This window comes from Procambarus clarkii, chromosome 22 (genome assembly GCF_040958095.1).
Source record: "Procambarus clarkii isolate CNS0578487 chromosome 22, FALCON_Pclarkii_2.0, whole genome shotgun sequence".
Taxonomy (NCBI): domain Eukaryota; kingdom Metazoa; phylum Arthropoda; class Malacostraca; order Decapoda; family Cambaridae; genus Procambarus; species Procambarus clarkii.
The window spans coordinates 39667160-39691355 of NC_091171.1; the positions used below are offsets into that span (position 1 = coordinate 39667160).

Sequence of the window (24196 nt, forward strand, 5' to 3'; positions counted from 1 at the left end):
CACAATGTTATACAATTATTTAATTTCTCTAATTTATCCATCAATAATCCCAGTGATTCAGTCCTGAAAGAAAGTTACACTCCATGTAAAAAGAACAAAATCCCTACATTCCTCCAGTAGAGTATCTCATTTAATCCTTCATATCTAGTATTTGATTTCAGGTGGCTAATCAAATATCCTACTTTAAATCATACCACACATGAAAAATCTAAGGATAAATGTTGACATCACTAAGATGACCACAAACAAAACATGTATAGAATAAAAAATGCCAATGATTTGTTAAAATACTCTGCTGCCCTTTCTGGTTATACTCGTAAGGTGCTTGTTAAAGAGAGAACTGAGGACAATATAGATAAAATTCTATGAGAATATATATACATGTGTAACTCTGTATTCAGACATTACTGCACATATACAACTTGTGAGGATAAACTTACTAGAACTCTTATGGGGAAATAAAAGGTTATGTTTAACATTCCTACATAATGATGAAATATACTTAATTAATGAAATATCACTAATGTATGATATAAAAATGTGTGTGATGTTTGAATTGTAGCATATACTGTAAAGAAATATTTACAGTATAGCAAAAACAGTATGTAATGAAAACAATTAAGAAAAAACTATTTTTAACTTTCAAAATTTATACCATTACAGTTTTAATAAAGTGAAAGTTACCTCTGGACCGTACTCAATAGTCTGGGCTCTAACACTAAATTCATAAGCAACTTCCTCCTCCAATGATGTCACCAGCAAGTATGATGATGTGACTTTTTGTTTTACTTGCTTGCTGAAGTCTGAAATACAAAGGACAATAATGTAAATGTGAAAACCAATGAAAATATATGAAAGTCTATTGCCTTTGTCACTGCATAAAATCATTAAATAAACATAGATACTATTATTAATATAGAATACATTCAAGCTTATTTTCAAAACAATGAAGCTGCAGTAAAATCTAACAATTCACTTACTTTCATCAGGCCGGGCAGTTTCGTATGTAACAAGGTATCCCACAATTTCCCCATTTGGTCTTGCAGGAGGATCCCAAACCACTTTTAGGCTGTTCATAGTGATATCGGTAAAACTTAAGTTGGCGACAGGTCCCGGGAGGTCTTGCAGTGTTCTAGCGTACACGGGTTCGGACTTGGGACCATCCCCCGCCGGGTTAAAGCATAGGATGGTAATGACGTAGCGTGTATACATATCTAAATACAACAACTCGTAACTTGTAGTCGATGCCCCAACTACTTCAATCTCTTCCGAACCCTCCGGATCTTTTTCACTTCGATAGAAGATCTTGTAGCCAAGAAGTTCTCCATTTTTATCTTGCTCCTCTGGTTGCTGTAGTGTCAAGAATTTATTTTGAAATATCTTAAATGTTATGATAATTCATAAATAATTAATATTACAATGCTGTACCACAATTTTTGGCTGTACTGCTCTAACTTTAAAATAGACTCGTATATCAATGCAATAAAGCATACCTCCCAGGAAATTTTAACTTCAGTTGATGACAAAGCTTCAGACTTGACATTTTTGGGGTTGCCTGTGGGGACCGCTTCTCCCACATACACTGTGGTTGGGGCAGAGGATGGCGACTCTCCCTGTGCATTAAAGGCTACCACCAACACTTCATAGTTTGTATCCACCTGTGAAATATTAACATACATAAAAAATGACAGAATTAAATGTGTACAAATATTACACAAGGCCTACAAGAAAAAGTAACCATAGTACTCAAAGGCTACCTGTCAATGTGTACCCACCCATAAAACGAGTCATAAACATTTTTTCTTTTATTAAATACTGCAATGAACTGGATTTAACACCAAATACAACACTTTTAATTCTGGGTTGAATAATTCAACATATCCCACTTTAATACAAGAGTGAAAGCCTAAATCATTATTTGGACTAAAGACAATAATATCCATATTAGCATTATAGTATTTGGGTATATCCCAGACAATAAATAGCTTAAATCATTTTAATTTTTACAAAAGTCGTTTGTACAATAATCTCATTTTCCAAGCTCCAACTTGATCAACATTAAGTAACAGAGGTATAACTCAGTAAACATTCAAATGTTAACGTGTTATCCGATTGCTATTCATGAACATTTGTATATTCATCACTGTTTACACATAACCCTATATTATAAATCAAATTTTGGAGCAACGAGGAGGATTCCATCCCTTGACCTGGGTACTCTTAACCCATGCACCTTGCCTCTGAACCATGACATGGTATAAGTTAGTATTAGTAGGGGCCTCCAGATGTCCTGTGGATTCAGTGGAATACCCAACTGAATAACATATACCAAGTTGTGGTCCAGAGGTAAGGTACGTGGCTTGGGCACATCCAGGTCCAGAGTCCAAATTCTCTACATTGCTCCAATTGATTTTCTCATTGACATGTCACATTAGTGGGATTTCAGTGTGTATTTTACTAGAATTTTGTTTTGCATCTATTCTTTAGAGCTGAGATTCTCGACTTTTTTCACCTAACAGCACACTCAAAAGTGTTGTTAGCTACACACAGGTATCACACTAATGTGATATATATATATATATCGATGAGAAAACCAATTGGAGCAATGAGGTTACTAATCAGCAATCAGGGTACTCCCAGCCACCCACCTTACCCTTATACCACGACATGGTCAGTTGTACAACCTGGGATTCCAGGATTCAAGGTACTGTGAGTACCTTGAGCGCCGGTCCGAGTCACCTCATTGCTCGAACTGATTTTCTCTTTGATGTACTGTATATCATGTGTGTGTGATTTTTATTGTGTATCTGAAGCTCGAGTGAATGGTTGATGAACTATTTTACGTACACCAGAGTGCATGGGGGTTATATATAGAACTTGGATTGGCTTCAATAGAAAGCTCCAGAGTTGCTGTGAATTTAGTTGAATCCCCAGGTTATACAACTTTTACTATGTCATGGCACAGGGACATAGTAAATCCCGCACAGTGAAAAGGTGCACAGCTGGAAAGACCCTCAGTGCTGGTTTGAGTCGCCATATTGCTCCAATTGATTTTCTCCATGTTATTAGTTTTTTATAATGTTGGTCATGGAATTTAAAAGATTGCTTTTTAAAATTAATGTTCATATTTCTTATTATTTCCATTATTTTTCACCTTCCCTCAAGCTCCAGCAGCACACCTGTGAACCCTTCGCGGCACACTAGTGAGCCACGACACAGTGGTTGAAAAATACTGCTCTAGAGAATTCATTTGCAAACATTTTGTCACTAAATTTATAGTTATAACCCAAGAAACAATTGAGAAAATGTGAAATGATTATAAACATTTTAAGCACTAAGAGGGACAGACTGAGCATGCTAGGTTTACGTTTTGTAACACCCAGGAGCACCAAAAATCCATTATAAAGAAGCTTTTGGTTTTGCATCTGTTCTCTAGACTACTCTTTTTACAAACATTTTGACTCCAAATTTATTGTTATATCCCAACAAATAAGTTAGAAAACATTAAATTATTGTAAAAATGGTTTGTGTAGCCAAGTTGCCCGTGAGCAGCCCAGGGAGCCCAATAAGTTTACAGTCACGAACGTGTAGAGGCGCTGGACCGCAAAAGTCTTAATACACAAGTATCTTTAATCCATTAATCCTTTTCAATATTCACAGAAGAATGGGATGACTGGCTGTTATCGTGTAAAACTTCCTACTCCTGCTAAACAAATTTACTAATAAAAATTGGGTAAATTAATTAAATTGTTCAAAACTGGATAAATAGTGTAATGAAAGCTTTAACTAAAGATTGTAGCCAGAGGAATATGACCTGAAATAAAGGGAAGGTAGTAGACATGCCTTTATATTACCATTAGGCTGCTCCAGCCAGCAAAATGGAAACATTTTTAACAACAAATTGTAAGAATACAAATAAATACCGTATAGATCAAAGTAATCACTGATACACACAAGATACTGAAGTTTTGACCAAAAAGAATAAGCTTCAAGATATAAAGAACTGTAATTAGATGTGGAAAGGTCAAAGACGCATCAAAATTGTGTTTATTTTGGAACATATTTGGAGAAAACTAATAAGTTAACACAAAGGAAAGAGAGAGTGATTGCTAAAAGAATAATTCACATTTATAACGCCATATCCCATTTACAGCAGGTGAGGAGCCATCAAACATAAAGAAAATTATGGCCTTTTTCTCCTCCAACCTTCAAACTGACTTTTGGACTCTACATCTGTTTATAACAAATTATATTACTGAAAATGGTGAAGGGAGTCACTGAAAATGGGGAAGGTGCGGGGTTACTGAAAAGGGTGAAGGTGGGCATTGCTAAAAAGGGTAAATGGGGTCACCGAAAAATGTTCAGGGGTGTGACTGAAAAAGGTAAAGGGGGGGGTCACTGAAAATGGTAAAGAATAATAAAGACAAGAAAGGGGAGAAGTACATAAAGTATTCTGCTGGTAGATTCAACAATTAAACTTGGTTATTACTCATATAATGAGTCGAGACAAGCAAATTGTGATATTTACCTGAAGATCTTCCAGCACAACTTCTCTAGCTAACGTATCCTTTAGCTCCTTCTGTTGCATACTGAAGGCAGTGGGAATATCCGATATCTGGCGATACTTGACCCTGTAACCTCCGGTCTTGGTATCTCCACTCCAGGAATTAGGGAAGAGGGGCGTCCACTCCACACGCACGCTCTTAGTTGTTATGGGGATCACCTGACAAATTCAAATTTGGCTCAAGCACACATTTCAAATGGGTTAATATCACATGAACTAATAAAATCACCATGTGTTGAAACATTGTCAGTTAATATCAATATAATAGAATTAAAAAAAAACATGGGCTATAGGAAAGTGGTGTTTTGCCCTTACAGGCAAAATACTGCCTATGAATTACTCTGCTCTCAGCTTGGTGTTTCTCTACATTTTTGTCAGAACTTTGTGCTCGCTACAACCAATCATCAAAACATTTTGATTTTCATCAATTACTGTATATAGTACCGTAATATACTTTTCACCATTACAAGTTAAATGTTTTGAATCATTTCTTTTTTTAACAACGGTCACAAAACTGGGCAATATGATGATACTTATGGAATAAAAAAAAAGTGAATATGTATAGATTCTTTGAACTAAGAAGAACTAGGATGAGACCATTTGCTTATTAAGCTGGAAACTGAAGTGAGCCATGGAAACCCAAAGGAGTATTCTTACTTAATATGAGTGGTAAATAACGGAATGTGATGAGAGGATGATGTGGATGCTGTCATCAAAGATAAGATGACAAGAGCTTGAACATCAAGTGCTTTACTTTACTTTACCAGGTACGAACAAGCTAATTAATGTGATATGATGAGCTGTCACACGCATGCTGTACCCAGACACAGCAAGTCCCAGTTGTGTCTGGCTACAAGTGACAGGATGAACAACCCAGCAGGTTTTCTTTCTATTGGGGAGTGTTGTACATGCTGCTATGGCAGTGTGTCCACTCACAAGATGAGTGGCGCTGCCCAATAAACTCGCCCCTTGGGGCAAAAATTAAAAAAAAAAAAAATGATGAGCTAGCTCTTATTCCTCTATAGTCACTGATGGGCAAGAGCTGATAGTTAAGTAACACCATGGCGGTAGTGACAAAATATTCCCTACTATATCTGTTACAATATTAATGGTTACAGTACATCAACAGCGTGTATTATCAATACATAAATTTTTTAATTATTTATTAGGAAGCCACTCATACCTTGATGTCAGTCGGGGGTTCGATGGGTGCAGCAGGTAGTGTCCTGACCTCTACACTGCCCTCACTCCAGCCACTTGCCCCAATATCATTTGTGGCTTGAAGTCGAAACTTGTAGGGAGTAAAGGGTTTTAGATTCTCAGCAGTGTAACTATTTCCAGAATAATCTATCCTCTCATCAATGGTCTGCCAGCCACTACTGCTTTCAGTATACTGAACTGTGTAGTATCTGTGTAAAATACATGCATGTTCAATGTTAAGAAATGGATTGAAGATAATTAACTAGGGGATAAAACAATACAGTACTATTATCAATATTACACACACACTATGACAAAATACATACTCATCTATCATGAGGAATACATATTTCAAAAGTTAATCAAACTTGCCTGATAGGAGCAAATCCATCCCTGCCAGGATTCCAAGAAAATGTGATACTTCTAGACGTGATTTGTGAATGTGAGACGGAAGGGCGAGAAGGAGGTGCAGGCAGCTCCCTGTTGTTTGTTGTGTATACAGGAGCTTGCAAGGCCTGGCCGTAACCTAGACGTGTGCGAGCACTTACCAGGAACATGTAGTAGCTCTCGGGTTTTAGCTCAACAGCCCTAGAAGAGCAAATAAAATAATATTAAAAAAATAATAATTATCCAATTTATAGCCCAGAAAGATCTATATCTTTGATGCCTTTCCCCAACCCCTCCCATCCTAAGAACTTCAATTGTTTCCGGGTGATGGCCACATTAATTTGGTAGACAGTACACAAAATTAGAAACAACATTTACTTTTGGTGATATTTATACCTAAAAAACAAAACACATCAATGTAATATTTACTTGTACGTTCGGGCTGTCGGACCAAATTCCAAAGTGTTGTTGACATCGGTGCTATCAGCTAGGTGGTATACAATAGAATATGCTGTTATCTCTCCATTTGGTTCTTCAGGTACATCCCAGATAATACGTGCGTATGTGAAGGAAACATCAGGGAAGGAAATTTCTGATGGTGGTCCAGGCACTGATAAAGACAGAAGTATCAAGTCATTACATTTACTAAATAGAATCACCAGCAGGGCTAAATATGTAATATACAATTTTAACTATAATAACATTAGTAATCAGGAAATGAAGCCTATATTTCTAATAACGATCTGTGAGATATTATATATATACAGTGGAACCTTGAGTGACGAGCGACTCTAGTTACGAGCATTTTGAGTAACGAGCGAGCCACTCACAGAACATTTGTCTCGATTGATGAGCTTTCGCTCGATTAATGAGCAAACCACATTGTGCTTCCTAGCATTTCCGCTGGTTCTCGGATACCTCCGACGACAGTGTAGTTGTTGTTTCGCAAGACGAGCGTTTCACATGACGAGCTCAGTGCAGGAACTGATTAAATTCGTTAATCGAGGCACCACTGTGTATATATGTATATTATATATATTATATAACAGTCCAGCTGGGACCACCCACTAATGGAAAAAATAGCTGATGCCATGCTCAGCACTGCAACATCAGATAAGGAGAAAGCCTGCCTCGGAGCAGTGCCTGCCCACCTATGCCGAGGACTTCCTTCTGGCAGTACCCCATGTCAGCAACGGGCTCACATCTAGATCCAGAATCTCTTCATGTAGCAATGGCTCTCTGCCTTAGTGCCTCAATTCACACTGAATACAAGTATATTTGCAATAGGGTAGAAGCAGACCAATATGGACTGCATGGGTTGCACTGCGGAACATCCAAGGGCTGGCATGCAATAAAATTAATGCTGGATAAAAGCCCACCTTCATAAATATCCAGCAAAATAGAGATGACATACATTCCTGTCTCATACAATCTGTGGTAGTGCATCCAAACCCATGAATGGGTTGATTCTTACATCTTATCTTGAGATCTTGAGGTTATCTTGAGATGATTTCGGGGCTTTATTGTCCCCGTGGCCTGGTCCTCGACCAGGCCTCCACCCCCAGGAAGCAGCCCGTGACAGCTGACTAACACCCAGGTACCTATTTTACTGCTAGGTAACAGGGGCATAGGGTGAAAGAAACTCTGCCCATTGTTTCTCGCCGGCGCCTGGAATCGAACCCAGGACCACAGGATCACAAGTCCAGCGTGCTGTCCGCTCGGCCGACCGACTCCCCCAGTATTCCACATAAATACATAATTCCAGTCCCTACACTAGGGACCTACTCAATACAAAAAACAATTTTCATGCATGCAACAATAATAAAAATGTATATTTCTTACCATCTTCATAAGTCTGTACCAAGAGAGGTGGAGTGGACAGTGCCCCATCACCCAATCTAGTATACGCCAAGACTTGTACCGTGTATTGGTAATATTTCCGCAGCTGTGTTATGGTTGCAGCAAACGTATTATTGGTGCGGATCACTTTCTCCTGTGGCTTCATGTTTTTGCCTAAAAAAAAAGTTACAAATTCAATTTAAATATTTCACTTTTACATACAAGATGTCAACATTTGACATCTTGATGTCGACATCAACAACAAGATACATTTGTCAAGATGTCAAGATACAGAAGAAAAATTAACAGGAAAATATAATTTATCTAATGCTGTACTTTCTGTACTCAACAAATGGAGATTGCTCATCCTATTTAAATCTCTATACATCTTAGTCAATGGAAAGGAGTGAAATAAGTTGGAAAATCAAGATCTATTTTTTTATTTTCGATTATATTTCAGTTATTTTTCACAAGGTAGGAACTTCAATGCAACAGGAGCATGTCCATCTACAGCTATCTATTTTTATTCTTCTATTTACCTGTACCGACTTTTGGAAATTTAATAAATGTATTAAACGTATAAAGAACTATAGCTTGAAAATACATAAACTAATGCTGATAATAAAACTTGGTATACTGTACTGTATAATGTAATTTAAAAACAATTTTCTAAAATTCAAACTATTTCTTGTACTGGTATAATTAAAATGTTAATACATGATTATTTAAGCAGTTTTCTCTAGTACTACATTAAATTATTGTAGAACTTGTCCAATGCCTTTTATTTTGTCTTGCACAAGTTTTTAATCTTTACCATTCACCCAGTGTGTTTAATAATGTCAAATACATTAAATTCTCTTCCACATATTTTAATTCTCAATGCCTCAAGTACTGTAGATATATAGTACAGTATTTTATAATTTTCCTCTTAATGCAAATAATTTTGGCAATTGAAAACCAAATGAATAGTAACTCACCTACATAAACCACCTTGTACCCCTCTATGATACCATTCTGGTGGATCTTGGGCACCTCTTCCCACCGCACCACAATTGTTGTCGATGATGTTGCATTTGCACTCACTTTATCTGGTCCAGTACTTGGCACTGAAAATTATAGTAATACTTCACTCGCAAAACTTAAAACGTTTTTATACAGTATACATATTTTATATATATACAGTATACACGCGAGTGAGTGCGCACCCACACACTTTGATAATTAAACAAACACTAAAGTTGAGGGCTGTAAATAGTGTCCCAGGATACATGACGGTAAAGGGAATTTGAAAAGTAACTAAGATACAAGAAATAAGTAAAAGTGAGTGAAAAATGTGTGTTGGGAAAGTATATATTTCAAAACAGAAGAATGTCAACAACAAAGATGGCCACCACCACAGGGAAGGACAACATGCCAACATATGAATGTTTCAAAGGATTAACGGTACACAATTTAATGAAAGGAGGTTTTCTTGGCAGGTTAGTGATTATTGAGCACTCGCTAAAGAATTATGAGGCAAAAGTAATTAAATTAGAAAAAGAAAATGAAGGTCTCAAGATTGAGTTTTGTAATTTAAGAGTATTTTCCAAGAAGGTAAGATAATTACCAACTTGACTGACAAGGTAAAGAAAGAGACAGAAGAGAAATAAAAAAACTATTGAAAGATAATGAGATATGGAAAGTGAAGAGTGGTGAATTTAAAGAAATTAACAAGGAAATAGACACATATGGTGAACAACTCAAAGGAACCCTACAGACCAACATGGTGTTAGGCAAGGATATGCTAAGAGAAACTTCATGGACAGCTCAAATTGAGGAGATTAATAAAGGACTGGTAAAGTGCAAAGAGGAAACAAAAGAAACATATGTGGCAGTTGTAAAAAGAGAAAGAAATGTTCAAGGAAGTGCGTTTGAAAGTCAAAACCAGAAATGACCAACAAGCAGCAGACATTTGGCGAGCAATTAGGAAAGAATAGGAAACCAACAGTAAATTAGTACAAAACACTGCAGATACAGTCAGTGTTTAGTCCCCCATGGTGTAGTGGTTAAGACACTCGTCTGGCGTTTTGCGAGCTCCTTGTCCTGGGTTCACATCCTGGCCGGGGAGGATTTACTGGGCTTCAATCCTTAACTGTAGCCTTTTGCTTACCCAACAGTAAAACAGTTACCTGGTTGTTAAACAATTTGGTGGGGTCGTATTCCAGGGAACATAGGATTAAGGACTTGCCCAAAACACTACGGTGCTAGTGGCTGTACAAGAATGTAAGAACTCTTGTATATATATAAATAAAAATAATAAATAAAAAAGATAGAAGTCCATCATAATTTTTGGGTGTTAAGAAAAAGAAATATCATCTAGGATGGAAAGAGCACCAGAAGAGATGAAAATCATTATGAAAATAGTAAGTTTAAGAGAAGGTCTCACATCAAATGGAAATGTCAAGTGATTTTAGGAGAATAGGAAAATAGGAAAATTCTTGTCACGCTTAAGGGGTGACAAGAATCCCGCCTTAAGCATGACATATAAAAGGAGTGAAACAAATGATGAAAGTGCTTAGAAATGCCAGGAAATTGCAGAGTGATGAGGATAGGAAATTTTGATCAATAAGACAAAACCTCTCAAAGGAAGACAGAGAAAGATGAAAACTAAACCTCGATGAAGTAAAATGTCTATATGGGAATAGAAATGAAGAAGAAACAAATTTAGATTTTCAATAAAGTGATAGGGACAGGAAAGCCAGGGAAATGTACATAAACACCAAGAAACAAAATCAAGGGGAGTAAGGGGATGGGTAGGAAGGGGGAGTAAAGAACAAAGGGAAAGGGAACATGTTCCTGAAAATTGTATATACCAACATAGATGGAGCGAGATCAAAAATACTGGAATTAAAAGATATAATTCAGTTTAAGGTCCCAGATATTGCCGCACTAACAGAGACAAAACTTGAAGAAAATATTTTAAATGAGGTCATATTCCCAAGGGGGCTACTCAGTTCGGAGACATGACAGGAAAACAAGAAAGAGGCTAGAGGCATTAAATATGTCAAAACTAGAAAATAGAAGAAAAAGAGGTGATATAATCACTACTTACAAAATAGTAACAGGAATCGACCAAATTGACAAAGAGGAATTCCTGAAACCAACAACTTCAAGAACAAGAGGACACAAATTCAAGCTAAGGAAACAAAGGTGCCGAAAAAATATTAGAAAATTTTCTTTTGCGAAGAGAGTGGTAGACGGTTGGAACAAGTTAAGTGAGGTAGGGGTGGAGGCCAAAACCATCAATAGTTTCAAAGTGTTATACGATAAAGAGTACTGGGAAGATGGAGACAACGAGCGTAGCTCTCATCCTGTAACTCCACTTAGGTAATTACACACTATGTATGTCCATTTAATAATGTGTGGTATGTCAAGATCAGCGTGTCACCAAGAAAACTTGAATGGCTATTCTGTAATAACCCCTTTTCCCAATAGAGCCACAGCATGCTTTCAGGTAAAACTGAAATAGTAACACAAAGATTAAAAAAAAAAGGACTGGACATATGCATTAGGTTGTAAGGAGGAGGAATTACAGAGGCAGCTGCACCACCACTCACACAATGCACTATTGCATACAACACACTTAAGTTTTGAGTTACCTTCACAATTCTAGTGACAGGAATCTAAAATACAACTCTATAAACACTAGTGTGATATCTCTGTCTGGGTTCACTATTTACACTGTTCAAGCGATCATAACAAATGTTGCATTAAAAGACAAAGATAAATGAAAGATCATTACCTCTATGTAATGTACAAAGAACAATATAGAAACAAATTATATTTGCATACAGATAACACATGAATAATGCATAAAAATGCACCACATGCAACTGCAACAAAAACCACTCGAATTTGGTGTTCCTATTGTCGAGGACAGTAAGCCTGTTATTCTTATTGACGTTTCCTTAGGCCTACTACTGAACTTCCCCAAGCTCAAACCCACAACAGTTACCCAATTCCCAGGTACTTATTTACTTTTAAATAACAGAGGCATCAGATAAAAGGAAACTTGCTCAAACTATTCTGTCTTGCAGTGGGAATTGGACCCAGAACTTCTCAATTCTGAACCGAATATACTAAACATTGCAATACAGGAGTGAGATGATCGTAACTATCATTACCATTACCCCACTTTCCACATTCATGAAGTGAATGGGAATGAACACACAGGCTTCAGTGAAAAGATGCATTTTCCACTGAAAATGCAAGCAATGCTCCTACAGTCCTCAGAAAGACTTTCCAAGTTCAGACACCCAAATGAACTAAATTCCACCCAAATAGAAAGAATCAACTCAAGACTCCACCAAATCCAAGAACTGCAGCCACTAATGTTGATATTTCAGAGAACACACCCAAAGCTTCGTAATGGCACGTACCGGTATGCCAGCCCCTGAAACAAGGGGTCAGAGAAGTGCAGTCACTTACTGATGACAGGTTGCATAGGATGAACTAACACGAAGCTAAAGAAAGGAGGACACAGTAAACAGAAAGTGTAACTTTCATAGTAATATGTATGGGCTCACCATAGCCCGTGCTACTTGGAACTTTTGTTCAGAGTAGCTGAATTTAAAACAACAACAATCATAGTAATAATACAGGAAACATTACTGCTCCATTTTCCTTATTGTCATCAAATAGTGAACCATATATGCAAAGTACAGTCACGTATAACTTAACACATGGATAAATACTGGCTTGGATGTACAGTTGCTGATTCATTGTAAAGATTATTAGGTAATGTACCAGGCATGGATTTGGGGAAAATGGAAAAATAGTCTCACTTCCATTTACTCAAATTTATCCAGTTATATCATGATGCCTTTTGCATTTCCCATCTGCATGCTTCTCAAGTCTTTCTACAAAATACTCTACAATTACGATACTGTACTGTACTAGACATCTTATTTTCTGAGCAGGGTATATTAGTTTTCCATACTTAAATGAGTGGAAATGCCTCAATAATCTCACTGGAAAATCTTCCCTTTGTTGGCTTACTAAACCGATTTCTGGGAAACTGTATTAATCCAAGAAATCCTTAGCCTTATGACAGTCGTTCATCCCTGGTCTATACAATTCAGGCAGTTATATTTATTAACATTCCACCAAAATGAGAAATATACACTAATAAATGTTTTTTATATCAGGATAAACTTGCAACAAATAACAGTCAAGGACTGAACATATAACCCAAAACACAAACAAATAACAATACCAAGGCCACATCACAATTACTAGCAGAGCAAATAGCGATGATATAACATTCTATTAAATTAGAAAACAATTTGTCACTACTGGATGAAGTACCATCATGTATTACCGAAATGCGTGCAGTTTGTAATGGGTACACGTTACACTGAATAAACAAAAACTGGTGCAAATAATCAAGACATTAACATCTAAGCTGACATGTTAGTTATGTGCTATCTGATAAAACTGTACATACCCCTTAACAACTTTAGTCTCCTCATCAAAGCTGTTATGCCAGAAAAATACAAGAAAATCTTTGAATATATATACTGTATTCAATATCACAAACAAGAATTCTTCACTAGCTAAAACAAACTGCCACTTGTATTCTTTATATTTGTCTATACCTGTGATGCCTTGCCGCCTCTGGGAACTCCTTGTTCTTGGAAAGGTAGCCACGAGTAAATATCTTCCCAGGATATTTTGTATACAGTGTGGTGTACCTTCAAATTTTAACTAGGGACCCCTTTAACTTTGGAACACACCAAATTAATTAAAAAGTGCATGTGCATGTGAGAGTGATTCCCACAGCTGACCTAAAGGTGTACATTGCAGTGCACTCAGTAAGGAGATCTCTGCCCTCAAGTTCCAGAGTGCATATTCTAAAATCTTTGTTTCGACTTAGGTCTGGATGTTGGATGTGTCTGTGTAGGTCACAGTGCCAGCACTCTAATGATACCATGAGGGCCATCATATGTCCAGTACCTGATTAATAAGGATGTGTTGAGCAGTCATGCCATACAAGCTACGAGTCAGTCATTTTGAATGCCAGACAGTGACTTATCCAGCCTACGGTCACTAAGATAAGGGGACACATGGCTTCAATTTCAATAGCCACAGATGTAAACCATGACATATTCATAACATCATACTCTAGCCGTGAGATGATATTGCTCGTCAACCAGCAAGTTATTATCACTCCATAATATTCTCCAATGTCAAGTTAGCTCGCTACATTTATTTCAATATAACTAGCAATTATACAGAATTGTGACTGATTTAATGGATTTGAATTGTCTGTAAGTAATTAAAGAACTGTAGAGGTAGCATATGACTAACCCTCAGAAGCAACAGACCAAGTTCAAGTGTATCAAGTGATCAAATAAAATCAAAGCCATCCTGTGTAGTGAAGCAATAGGAAGGGCAATTAGTGAACAGATCAGAGTGAGTGTCTCGCCACACAGTTCTTAGTGAACATGTTTGAACTTGCACCACACAGTCTTTCATCTGATTTGTTAACTGTCCAACTGATGAATCACTCGAGTATTTATTAATACACGATTCTTGACCGTCCCACTGACTATTGCCATGGCTTTGCGATTTCCCCAGCATCCCGATTGCATTTCTTGTGCATCCTATTGCACACCGGTAGTGCAAGTCAGAGTTACGTTAGGGTTTGATCCTCAGTGGAACTGAAGTCAATCTGTTAGGTCGGGTCGGGTCGGTTGGTCAGTCGGTCAGACTGACTGACTGACTGACACTCTCTGTCTCTCTCTTTGTCTCTCTTTGTCTCTCTTTGTCTCTCTTTGTCTCTCTTTGTCTCTCTTTGTCTCTCTCTCTCTCTCTTTGTCTCTCTTTGTCTCTCTCTCTCTCTCTTTGTCTCTCTCTCTCTCTCTCTGTCTCTCTCTCTCTCTCTCTCTTTGTCACTCTTTGTCTCTCTCTCTTTGTCTCTCTCTCTTTGTCTCTCTTTGTCTCTCTCTCTCTCTCTCTCTCTCTTTGTCTCTCTTTGTCTCTCTTTGTCTCCCTCCCTCTCTCTCTTTGTCTCTCTTTGTCTCTCTCTCTCTTTGTCTCTCTTTGTCTCTCTCTCTCTTTGTCTCTCTTTGTCTCTCTTTGTCTCTCTCTCTCTTTGTCTCTCTTTGTCTCTCTTTGTCTCTCTCTGTCTTTGTCTCTCTCTCTCTTTGTCTCTCTCTCTCTTTGTCTCTCTCTCTCTCTGTCTCTCTCTCTCTCTCTCTCTCTCTCTCTCTCTCTCTCTCTCTCTCTCTCTCTCTCTCTCTCTCTCTCTCTCTTTGTCTCTCTCTCTCTTTGTCTCTCTTTGTCTCTCTCTCTCTCTCTTTGTCTCTCTTTGTCTCTCTCTCTCTCTCTCTTTGTCTCTCTCTCTCTCTCTCTTTGTCTCTCTTTGTCTCTCTCTTTGTCTCTCTTTGTCTCTCTCTTTGTCTCTCTCTCTCTTTGTCTCTCTTTGTCTCTCTTTGTCTCTCTCTCTCTTTGTCTCTCTTTGTCTTTGTCTTTGTCTCTCTCTCTCTTGCTGACACCAACCTTGAGTAAAGTCAGGCACCCTGTGTATTAATAAGTTTACACATATTCTACACCTGCCCCATCCACAAGACATAAGGAGCATCCAAAGCAAACACTCAAACATAAAATTTTGTTCTCTCAATCTATAAGAAAGTTTGAGGAAACAAAAATTCAATATATATTTTACGAACCGAATATACTGAACACTGCAATACAGGAGCGAGATGATCGTAACTATCATTACCATTCCCCTGCTTTCCACATTCATTAAGTGAGGAGGCACACAGCCTTCAGTGGAAAGATTCATTTTCCACTGAAAATAACTAATGCTCTTCTGTATTCAGCCACAGTATTATGTTTCCTATGGGCAGACATTAGAGAATGCGCAATATTCAAAACAATTACTAGAAATTCTATTATTTCTTGACTGACTGACTGACTGGCTGACTGACTGACTGGCTGACTGACTGACTGACTGACTGACTGACTGACTGTCTGTCTCTCTGTCTGACTGACTGACATAATTTACAAGGTGGCATTATGAAAAGCCACCTTGTAAATTATTTTTCCTTAATTGACAAACTATATTCATAAAAAATGTACCACTATATATCAACACGTGCAAAGACGACAAAATGGTGAAGTTGAAGACGATGAAGACTACAAAGTTGAAGTTGAACATAGTGAGAGACATGTGCACTAGCCAAGTTAATATAGTCCATATACTAGTCCATATGCTAAGATACTGGGAAAGATAGGAGACCCAGATGATTGTCATGCCCTTCAAATTGATCTAGATAAAATAAGTGCTTGGAGCAATATGTGGCAGATGGAATTCAATGTAAATAAATGCCATGTTATGAAATGTGGAATCGGAGAAAATAGACCACACACAACCTATAAATTATGTAGAAAGGCATTAAAGAACTCTAATAAAGAATGAGATCTAGGGGTGGTTTTGGATGGTAAACAGTCACCAGAGGAACACAAACAACATTGTGAGGGGAACATATGCGTCACATTACAACTTCAGACTTGCTTTTGATTACGTGGATGGTGAAATACTAAAGAAACTGTTTATGACTTTTAGGAGACCAAAATAGGAATATGCAGCAGTTGTATGGTGCTCCTATCTCAAGAAGCACATCAATAAACTGGAAAAGGTGCAAAGGCATGCTACAAAATGGCTTCCGGAACTGAAAAACAAGAGTTACGAGGAGAGACTAGAGGCGTTAAATATGCCAAAACTAGAAGATAGAAGAAAAAGAGGTGATATGATCACCACTTACAAAATAACAACAGGATTCAACCAAATTGACAAAGAGGAATTCCTTGAAACCAGCAGCATCACGAACAAGAGGACACAAATTCAAGCTAAGGAAACAAAGATACCGAAAAATATTTGAAAGTTTTCTTTTGCAAACTGAGTGGTAGACGGTTGGAACAAGTTAAGTGAAAAGGTGGTGGAGGCCAAGAAGGTGGAGTTTCAAAGCATTATAAGACAAAGAGTACTGGGAATATGGGACACCACAAGCGTAGCTCTCATCTTGTAACTACACTTAGGTAATTACACACTCATGCTACCATAAAACATCATGAATGTAATGATTACCTATACTGTATATGAATACATTTGATAAGATGGCACAAAATTTTTCCACTTAATTTATTTTTTCTAATGCAGTATAATATAAATATATATATAAAAGCTTACCTGATTCTCTAGTTCTTTCTACTGCAATAGGAGCCAGAGAAGATGGGCCAATATCATTTACTGCAACCATTGTCACTTCGTATTGTGTGTACTCCTGCAAAGTTACGAGCTGATGCGAATTTGCAGTGTTGTCGTACACAAAGTCTTCAGAAAAGTCACACTTGCATCCAACTGGTCGATATCGAATACGGTAACCCTGAGGTGCACCATACCATTCAAACTGCTGCAGAGGCTGTTAAAATCATAAATATATTAACAACAAGTAATTAACAGGTGCAGTGCTGGAATTGCTCAAATTACTGCCAAATAATCTGAAACCGAGTTCAATGTTTACACAAGATAAAAACCAACTATCTATGACAAACTGGAAAATTTAACATGAACATTGTACTAAACTTCACTAACATATTCAACATAAACATAATGAATACTTTTTACTTCAGTTTCAATGACAAACTGTATCAGATAAGATGCATTATTTGATTACCTACCAGAACCACTGGCCAGGGGTAGTTATACAGAGTACAAGCACAATTCATCTTATCTATGACCACTCTGAGCTGGGCTAACTTGGTTGCTCCCGAGCCAGAGCCTGGATCCACCTATGACACTGCCCACATGCTCAGGTCCACCCATGACACTGCCCACATGCCCGGGTTTACCCATGACACTGCCCACATGCCCAGGAATACCCATGATACTGCCCACATGCCCGGGTCCACCCATGACACTGTCCACATGCCGAGATAAACCCATGACACTGCCCACATTCCTGGATCCACCCATGACACTGCCCACATGCCCGGGTCCACCCATGACACTGTCCACATGCCGAGGTAAACCCATGACACTGCCCACATTCCTGGATCCACCCATGACACTGCCCACATGCCTGGATCCACCCATGACACTGCCCACATGCCCAGGTCCACCCACGACACTGCCCACATGCCCAGGTCCACCCACGACACTGCCCACATGCTCAGGTCCACCCACGACACTGCCCACATGCCCAGGTCCACCCACGACACTGCCCACATGCCCAGGTCCACCCATGACACTGCCCACATGCCCAGGTCCACCCACGACACTGCCCACATGCCCAGGTCCACCCATGACACTGCCCACATGCCCAGGTCCACCCATGACACTGCCATGACACTTTGCAGTCACACAATTTAAAACCTAAACATGTCAGGAATATAATTCACATTACTTACAATCCACCGAACTCGAAGCTGAGTGGAAGACATGGCTCGCACAGTCATATTTGATGGTGGATGAGCTGGCTCTGCTTGAAGAGTTTGGAAATCTGGAGATGATTCAGAGGGAGTCGATGACCCAACAACATTGTTTGCAATAAGTCGCAGGCGGTACTTTGTATATGGGATGAGGTTTTGCACTGTAATTGTAGTGGCATCTGGTGCAGAAACTTCATATATGGTCTCCCAAGTGCTGCTACGGGAAGACTGTGCCTGTAAATGCATTGGTCAGTATAATAAATTGTTCATTCAGTTATGTTAATAAATATTCCAAATACAGCTAACCAATCAAAATTATAAACAAAACGAGGATAGCTTTTCTCCATACTCTAAAGAGAACAAATTAAAATTAGTGTATTATTAATTTAGTTATTGCTAAAAGAAATGCATTTTCTACTTAAATGTAAACTCCTTAAAGTTACCTGCACAGTCCACTTAGAAATAGAAGCATTGCCATCAAAGTCTGGAGTAAATTGAAGCACAACCGAAAAAGCCTGAATGTTGGAGACGGCTAGACGTGTAGGTGGCTCTGGTAGGACTGGTTTAACACCTGATTGTAGGGTTGCAACGACTGGTATACCTGGCCCTACAGAGGTCCATGCATACACTTCAAATGTGTAGAAAGTAGTGGCCTGTTAAAAGAATACCACATGTAGATATACAGTGTATACATACCACTCTTGAAATTAATAAGTACTGTACTTGCATTACAAAACTTCTCTCTTCATATTATCTATAAATTAATTTGGTATCGATTACAGTACTGTATTTTGTAGGCATAAAATATACATTCAGAAAATTAGTTAGAACAGAATATTAATGCATACTATAATATTGCATATTTATAGACTAACAATTCTAATATAACCTAGAGTTAAAACACATTATAAGACATTCTGCCTCTTAACAGCATTTAAAAACATTTTCCCCCACTTAAAAATGTTTACAAATTAAATACTTTAAAACTTACTGATAGTTCAGTGACCATAAAGGTTGTAACATCAGCAGTTAAATTTTGAAGAATTTTGGTGTGAGGCGAGTCCTTCACCATATAAGAGAGAGTGTAGCCTTTAAGAATGCCATTGCTGTGTTCAGGCTCGTCCCACAACACCCTCACAGATCGATCACTTATATCCTCAAATTTCAGGTTTACCACTGAATCTGGAACTGAAATAAAACAAGGTTAGCTGTTTTTATCTCGCATGAAACTTGAATATTTATATTGCAATGAAAATCTAGAAATTTTTTGAAAAGTTCTAAATTTTCACAGTAATAATTAAAGAGTACTGTATATATAACATCAAATAACATTTTAAAGAATGAACATCAAAATGGGTTCTGTACCAACAATAAATGACAGAATATTTATTCTACAATGATGTGTGTGTTTACCTGTATATGATATAGGGTAGGGAAAATTAGCTCTTAGGACTGCCTCTAAACATTCAGGAATCTGGTACAACCTTATGCAAAGTTTTCTACAATTCTGTTCAAATCTACATTAATGCTAGGGATTGAACAAGCCTCGACCACCCCATCCTTTACTTCATTCCACATAATTCCCTACTTCTGTATAGTGTAATCTAGATCAAACCATAAAGCCCCACCTCATAGCTATTGTACCTGGTGCATTTATACCTCTCAATGTTCCAATATTCCCTCACTTAATACTGAGGCTGTGAAGTGACTGCATCCACCATATCTGGCTCAAGTTCATTCCACTTAATTACCATTCTCACTACATACAAGTATTTCCAACTTCCACCTGTGTTCCCAAATTATGTTGTGCCTTATCTGGAAAACACTTTCCCTCTACACTTTTGTTTATTTCTCCGAGTATCTTGTATGTTATTGTCACACTGTATCTTGACCTTCTATTTTCTAAAGTCATTAGTGGACTTTAAAACACCCCTTCATACACTCTTAAACAATGCTTAGACATCCTACTAAGATATTCATACCTATGTGCACTGTAATTCACCTATGTACCATTTCAGATTTCTCTGGAATGGTAGAGTGCTCTTTCACCTCTTTCACTCCTACCACATATCTCGTCTACTTCCCAGCTCACCGACTGTCAGAGATTCTTGTAATCACTCTCCATTATAAATTGTCATCCACACTTCCGTGGAAATAAGCATTACAGTCACCTGGGCTCTAGGAGACTCGAATCACGGACCCCACGCGTGTGAGGCAGAAGCTCTATCCACTCAGCTATGAGTAATCATGAGAAAAGATTCCAGAAGCAACATCCTGCTGCCAAACTGGAATTCCAAGTGACTGGAATGTTCATTTCCACGGTAGTATGGATGACAATTTATATGACCTGGGCATGGATCACTAATTCCTCAGAGCTTCAGTAGTAGTCAGGGGAAATTCGAAAATTCCCGTTTGGCAGCAGGGTGCTGCTTCAGGAAACTTTCCTTATTAAGACTACTCTCATAGCCGAGTGGGTAGAGCTTCTGCCTCACACGTGTGGGGGGTCTGCTGTGCCAGTCTCCTAGAGCCAAGATGAATGGAAAGTCTCCATTATGTTTCTTAGGTTTACCAATCAGTGCTTACCTATCCGTGACTACGGGGAAGTGACATATAGCTCTTTACGTCACGCCTTCCAGCTATTTATACCTACTGTGCTAATTCCCTTTCTCAACATAAACAAATAATATTAGAACTAGAGTTAATCAATGTCATCTCCTTGCTGATTCCTTTGCATGATGCACACAAACATGTGGTTGAACATACTATTAATTTTGCTCTTCTAAGATTAATTTTAATCTTCTAAGTGTGTCTTGCCTTACATCAAGGTCTCTCATTATCCAGTCTCTTTTGTAACATCACTAGTGTTGTCCCTTCCACAATTTCAGGCTTGTTGCATTGATTTCATCCCACTGTTCTTTCCTTCTCCTAATGTTGGCAGTGGGCTATATATGACTGATATAGCTAATCACTGTTTACCCTTCAGACTCTTTCCTACGATAGTGCTGGGCTTCATTTATTCCTCACAATTTATATACACAAAAAAACAATTGCGTGGTTTGGTCATCAGTTTGCATCAGAAAATGAAGAAACGATGACATTTTGGTCCTTCCAGGACGATTATTTGTGTGATAGGAGAGAGGAAGAGACAGGTAAATAAATAAGGTAAGAGCAAGATAAGAGGTGAGGAGCAGGTAACAGAAAAAGATAAGAATAAAATGAAGGTAAGAAATTGCAAATGGAAAGCAATGTAAACCTCTTGTCACTGTGATGCCTTTCCTTCCTCAACCTGATAACAGCCCAGTATATTGCAATGTCTACCATGGACCATTTTTCATCTGCAAAGGCCTTTCTTGGTATATAACAAAACATCCCAAAGCTGATATACCCTAAAAACACAGAAATTCAAATCTCGACCGCCTTCAGAATTTGTTATAATATACTCGGAGAGGATTTCGGAAGTTCTTCGACGCCCTATGCCTGACCTGGGGCAAGGCTCGCCAAGTAGTAACACATCAACATTAAACTTACCATCCTCCAGCGTTTGAATCTTTATTGGAGTGGAAGGTGTGCCATCTCCTGGATGTGTAAAACAAAGCACTGTAATATAGTATACTGTGAACTTTTTCAGTTCAGTGAGTTCTGCAGATTCATTAGCATCAGGATATGGGCTTGGAGGAACAGTCCGGGTTTTATCTGGTTCAATTGAGCCCTCAGGTTTATCTGCAAATGAGGTAAAAATAATTAATACTAGAAAAGTTTTGCAGAGTTATACCCTTTTATATACCGGTAATATATATATATATATATTTTATATACTTTTATATACCTTATTTAACAAATAAGAATATATTAGGCTAATATCATTAGCACAGACACTGGGCATAATGTGGCAAAAAAACTTAAAACCAGTAACATCCCGCAGACCCTAAACTAGTAACATCCCGCAAACCCTAAACCAGTAACATCCTGTAAACCCTAAACTAGTAACATCCCGCAGACCCTAAACCAGTAACATCCCGCAAACCCTAAACCAGTAACATCCCACAAACCCTAAACTAGTAACATCCCACAAACCCTAAACCAGTAACATCCTGCAGATCCTAAACCAGTAACATCCCGTAAACCCTAAACCAGTAACATCCCGCAGACCCTAAACCAGTAACATCCCGCAGACTCTAAAAAATGCTGACCAGTCAGGCTGACATCACACATCATTTTTAAGTAGGTACTAAGAAGCCAACTTACTAGTTAAATGAAAACGCCTCAGTTATACAAATGAAGATCAACGTTGTCTTGTGCATAATGAGATCATTCAGCCACACTAGTGCGGGTACTCTTCAAAACACTGGTGCTATCTTATTTGAACTATAATTTAGTCTTGGCATTCCCTTTCAGGGCAAGTGAGATTGCAGAGCTGGAAAACCCTTACACTTTATATGTCAAAGTTATAGTCGTTATATGACAAAGAGTGCTGGGAAGACGGGACAACACAAGCGTAGCTCTCATCCTGTAACTACACTTAGGTAATTACCTAATTACACCATTTGGACCACTTTACACCACTCCAGTTTTACTCCCTAAAACAGACAAAGGAGATGTCATGTAAAATACTGAATTTTACATGATTCTGAGAAGCAATGTCCCGGCAGCCCAGCCTCTGACCTGGCCTCTTGGTTGGTGGTCTGGTCACCCAGGTTGTTCAGTGCAGCTGCTCACAGCCTGGTTAATCAGGTATCCTTTGAAGGTGCTTGATCAACCAGGCTTTGACTTATGCCAGGCTGCAAGCAGCTACATCAAACATCCTGGTTAATCAGGGACGTTGATCACTGACAGATAATCGACAGGATAAGCCAGTATTTTACACGACATCTCTCTAGGAAGGTCAGGTTCCAAACCTGTCCAATATAATTACAAAATTTGGCTTTCTTGGTAAGAAATTACTGTATATTATTGTTAGAGAGGAGCACTGAGCGCTTTGATTGTTATTTTTTATTACAGTGCATTTACTTTGATGGTGGACAAACAATTCTCCAATATTTTCTCTTCCCAATTTTGTGGCAAGACTATTTGCAAAATGCCTTATCACAGTATAACAAAGGTTGATTTGTAGCGTCGAGAAAGGATCCTAGCTGGTGTCTTGAGAAGCAGCTGAGGGAACCTTATGCACAAACTCTAAAATGCATTGTTCACTGGAGCAATCACACAAACAACCACCTATTTTCTTGAAGACAATCCTCACAAGATTTGTTTTACTGTAAAAAAAAAATAATAACATGATACAACACATGATTTATTACAATTTAACACTTCTCAAAGATGATAGCTGCCCATAATTTCTTAAAAGATAATAATAGCCTTGAAACTTACTTTGCCATGCTTGAACTTTATATCCCTGATTAATTCCATTTATCATCCAGGGATCTGGAGGTTTCCATGAAACTTTGATGGAGGTTGAGCTCACAGCTGTGGCTTTAACATTCTTCGGTGGTGCTGCAGGGATTCCCTCTTTTGTCTTGAGACGAATACTCCGAGAGTAAACGCCAACACCTTTGACATTATATCCAGCAACCTGAATCTCATAGTCTTTCCAAATTATTAAACCTCCAATTAGATAATTGTGCTGGTTCTGGAAATACAAATAAAACAATAAAATGAGTATTCAATTATTTAGGGAAAACTCTAACGACATCAAGATATCTTTCATAAACAGTCCAAGTGCCATGCTTTAGT

General features: G+C 38.2%; 1 protein-coding gene across 11 annotated transcripts in view; it reads right to left on the reverse strand.

Moving 5' to 3' along the window:
- Nucleotides 1-24196, reverse strand: part of sdk (sidekick cell adhesion molecule) — a 404110-nt gene that overhangs the window by 18497 nt on the left and 361417 nt on the right. For all 11 annotated transcript variants that reach the window (XM_045746005.2, XM_045745957.2, XM_069328877.1 and 8 more), the window contains 15 exons: nt 23834-24092; nt 21995-22186; nt 19458-19654; nt 18910-19119; nt 18446-18700; nt 17226-17457; nt 8968-9096; nt 7994-8164; nt 6581-6761; nt 6137-6352; nt 5748-5973; nt 4529-4723; nt 1494-1658; nt 981-1350; nt 685-803 (listed from right to left, as the gene is read on the reverse strand). In XM_045746005.2, coding sequence (XP_045601961.2) covers nt 685-803; nt 981-1350; nt 1494-1658; nt 4529-4723; nt 5748-5973; nt 6137-6352; nt 6581-6761; nt 7994-8164; nt 8968-9096; nt 17226-17457; nt 18446-18700; nt 18910-19119; nt 19458-19654; nt 21995-22186; nt 23834-24092 — 3117 coding nt within the window. The remainder of the gene's footprint in view (nt 1-684; nt 804-980; nt 1351-1493; nt 1659-4528; nt 4724-5747; nt 5974-6136; nt 6353-6580; nt 6762-7993; nt 8165-8967; nt 9097-17225; nt 17458-18445; nt 18701-18909; nt 19120-19457; nt 19655-21994; nt 22187-23833; nt 24093-24196) is intronic.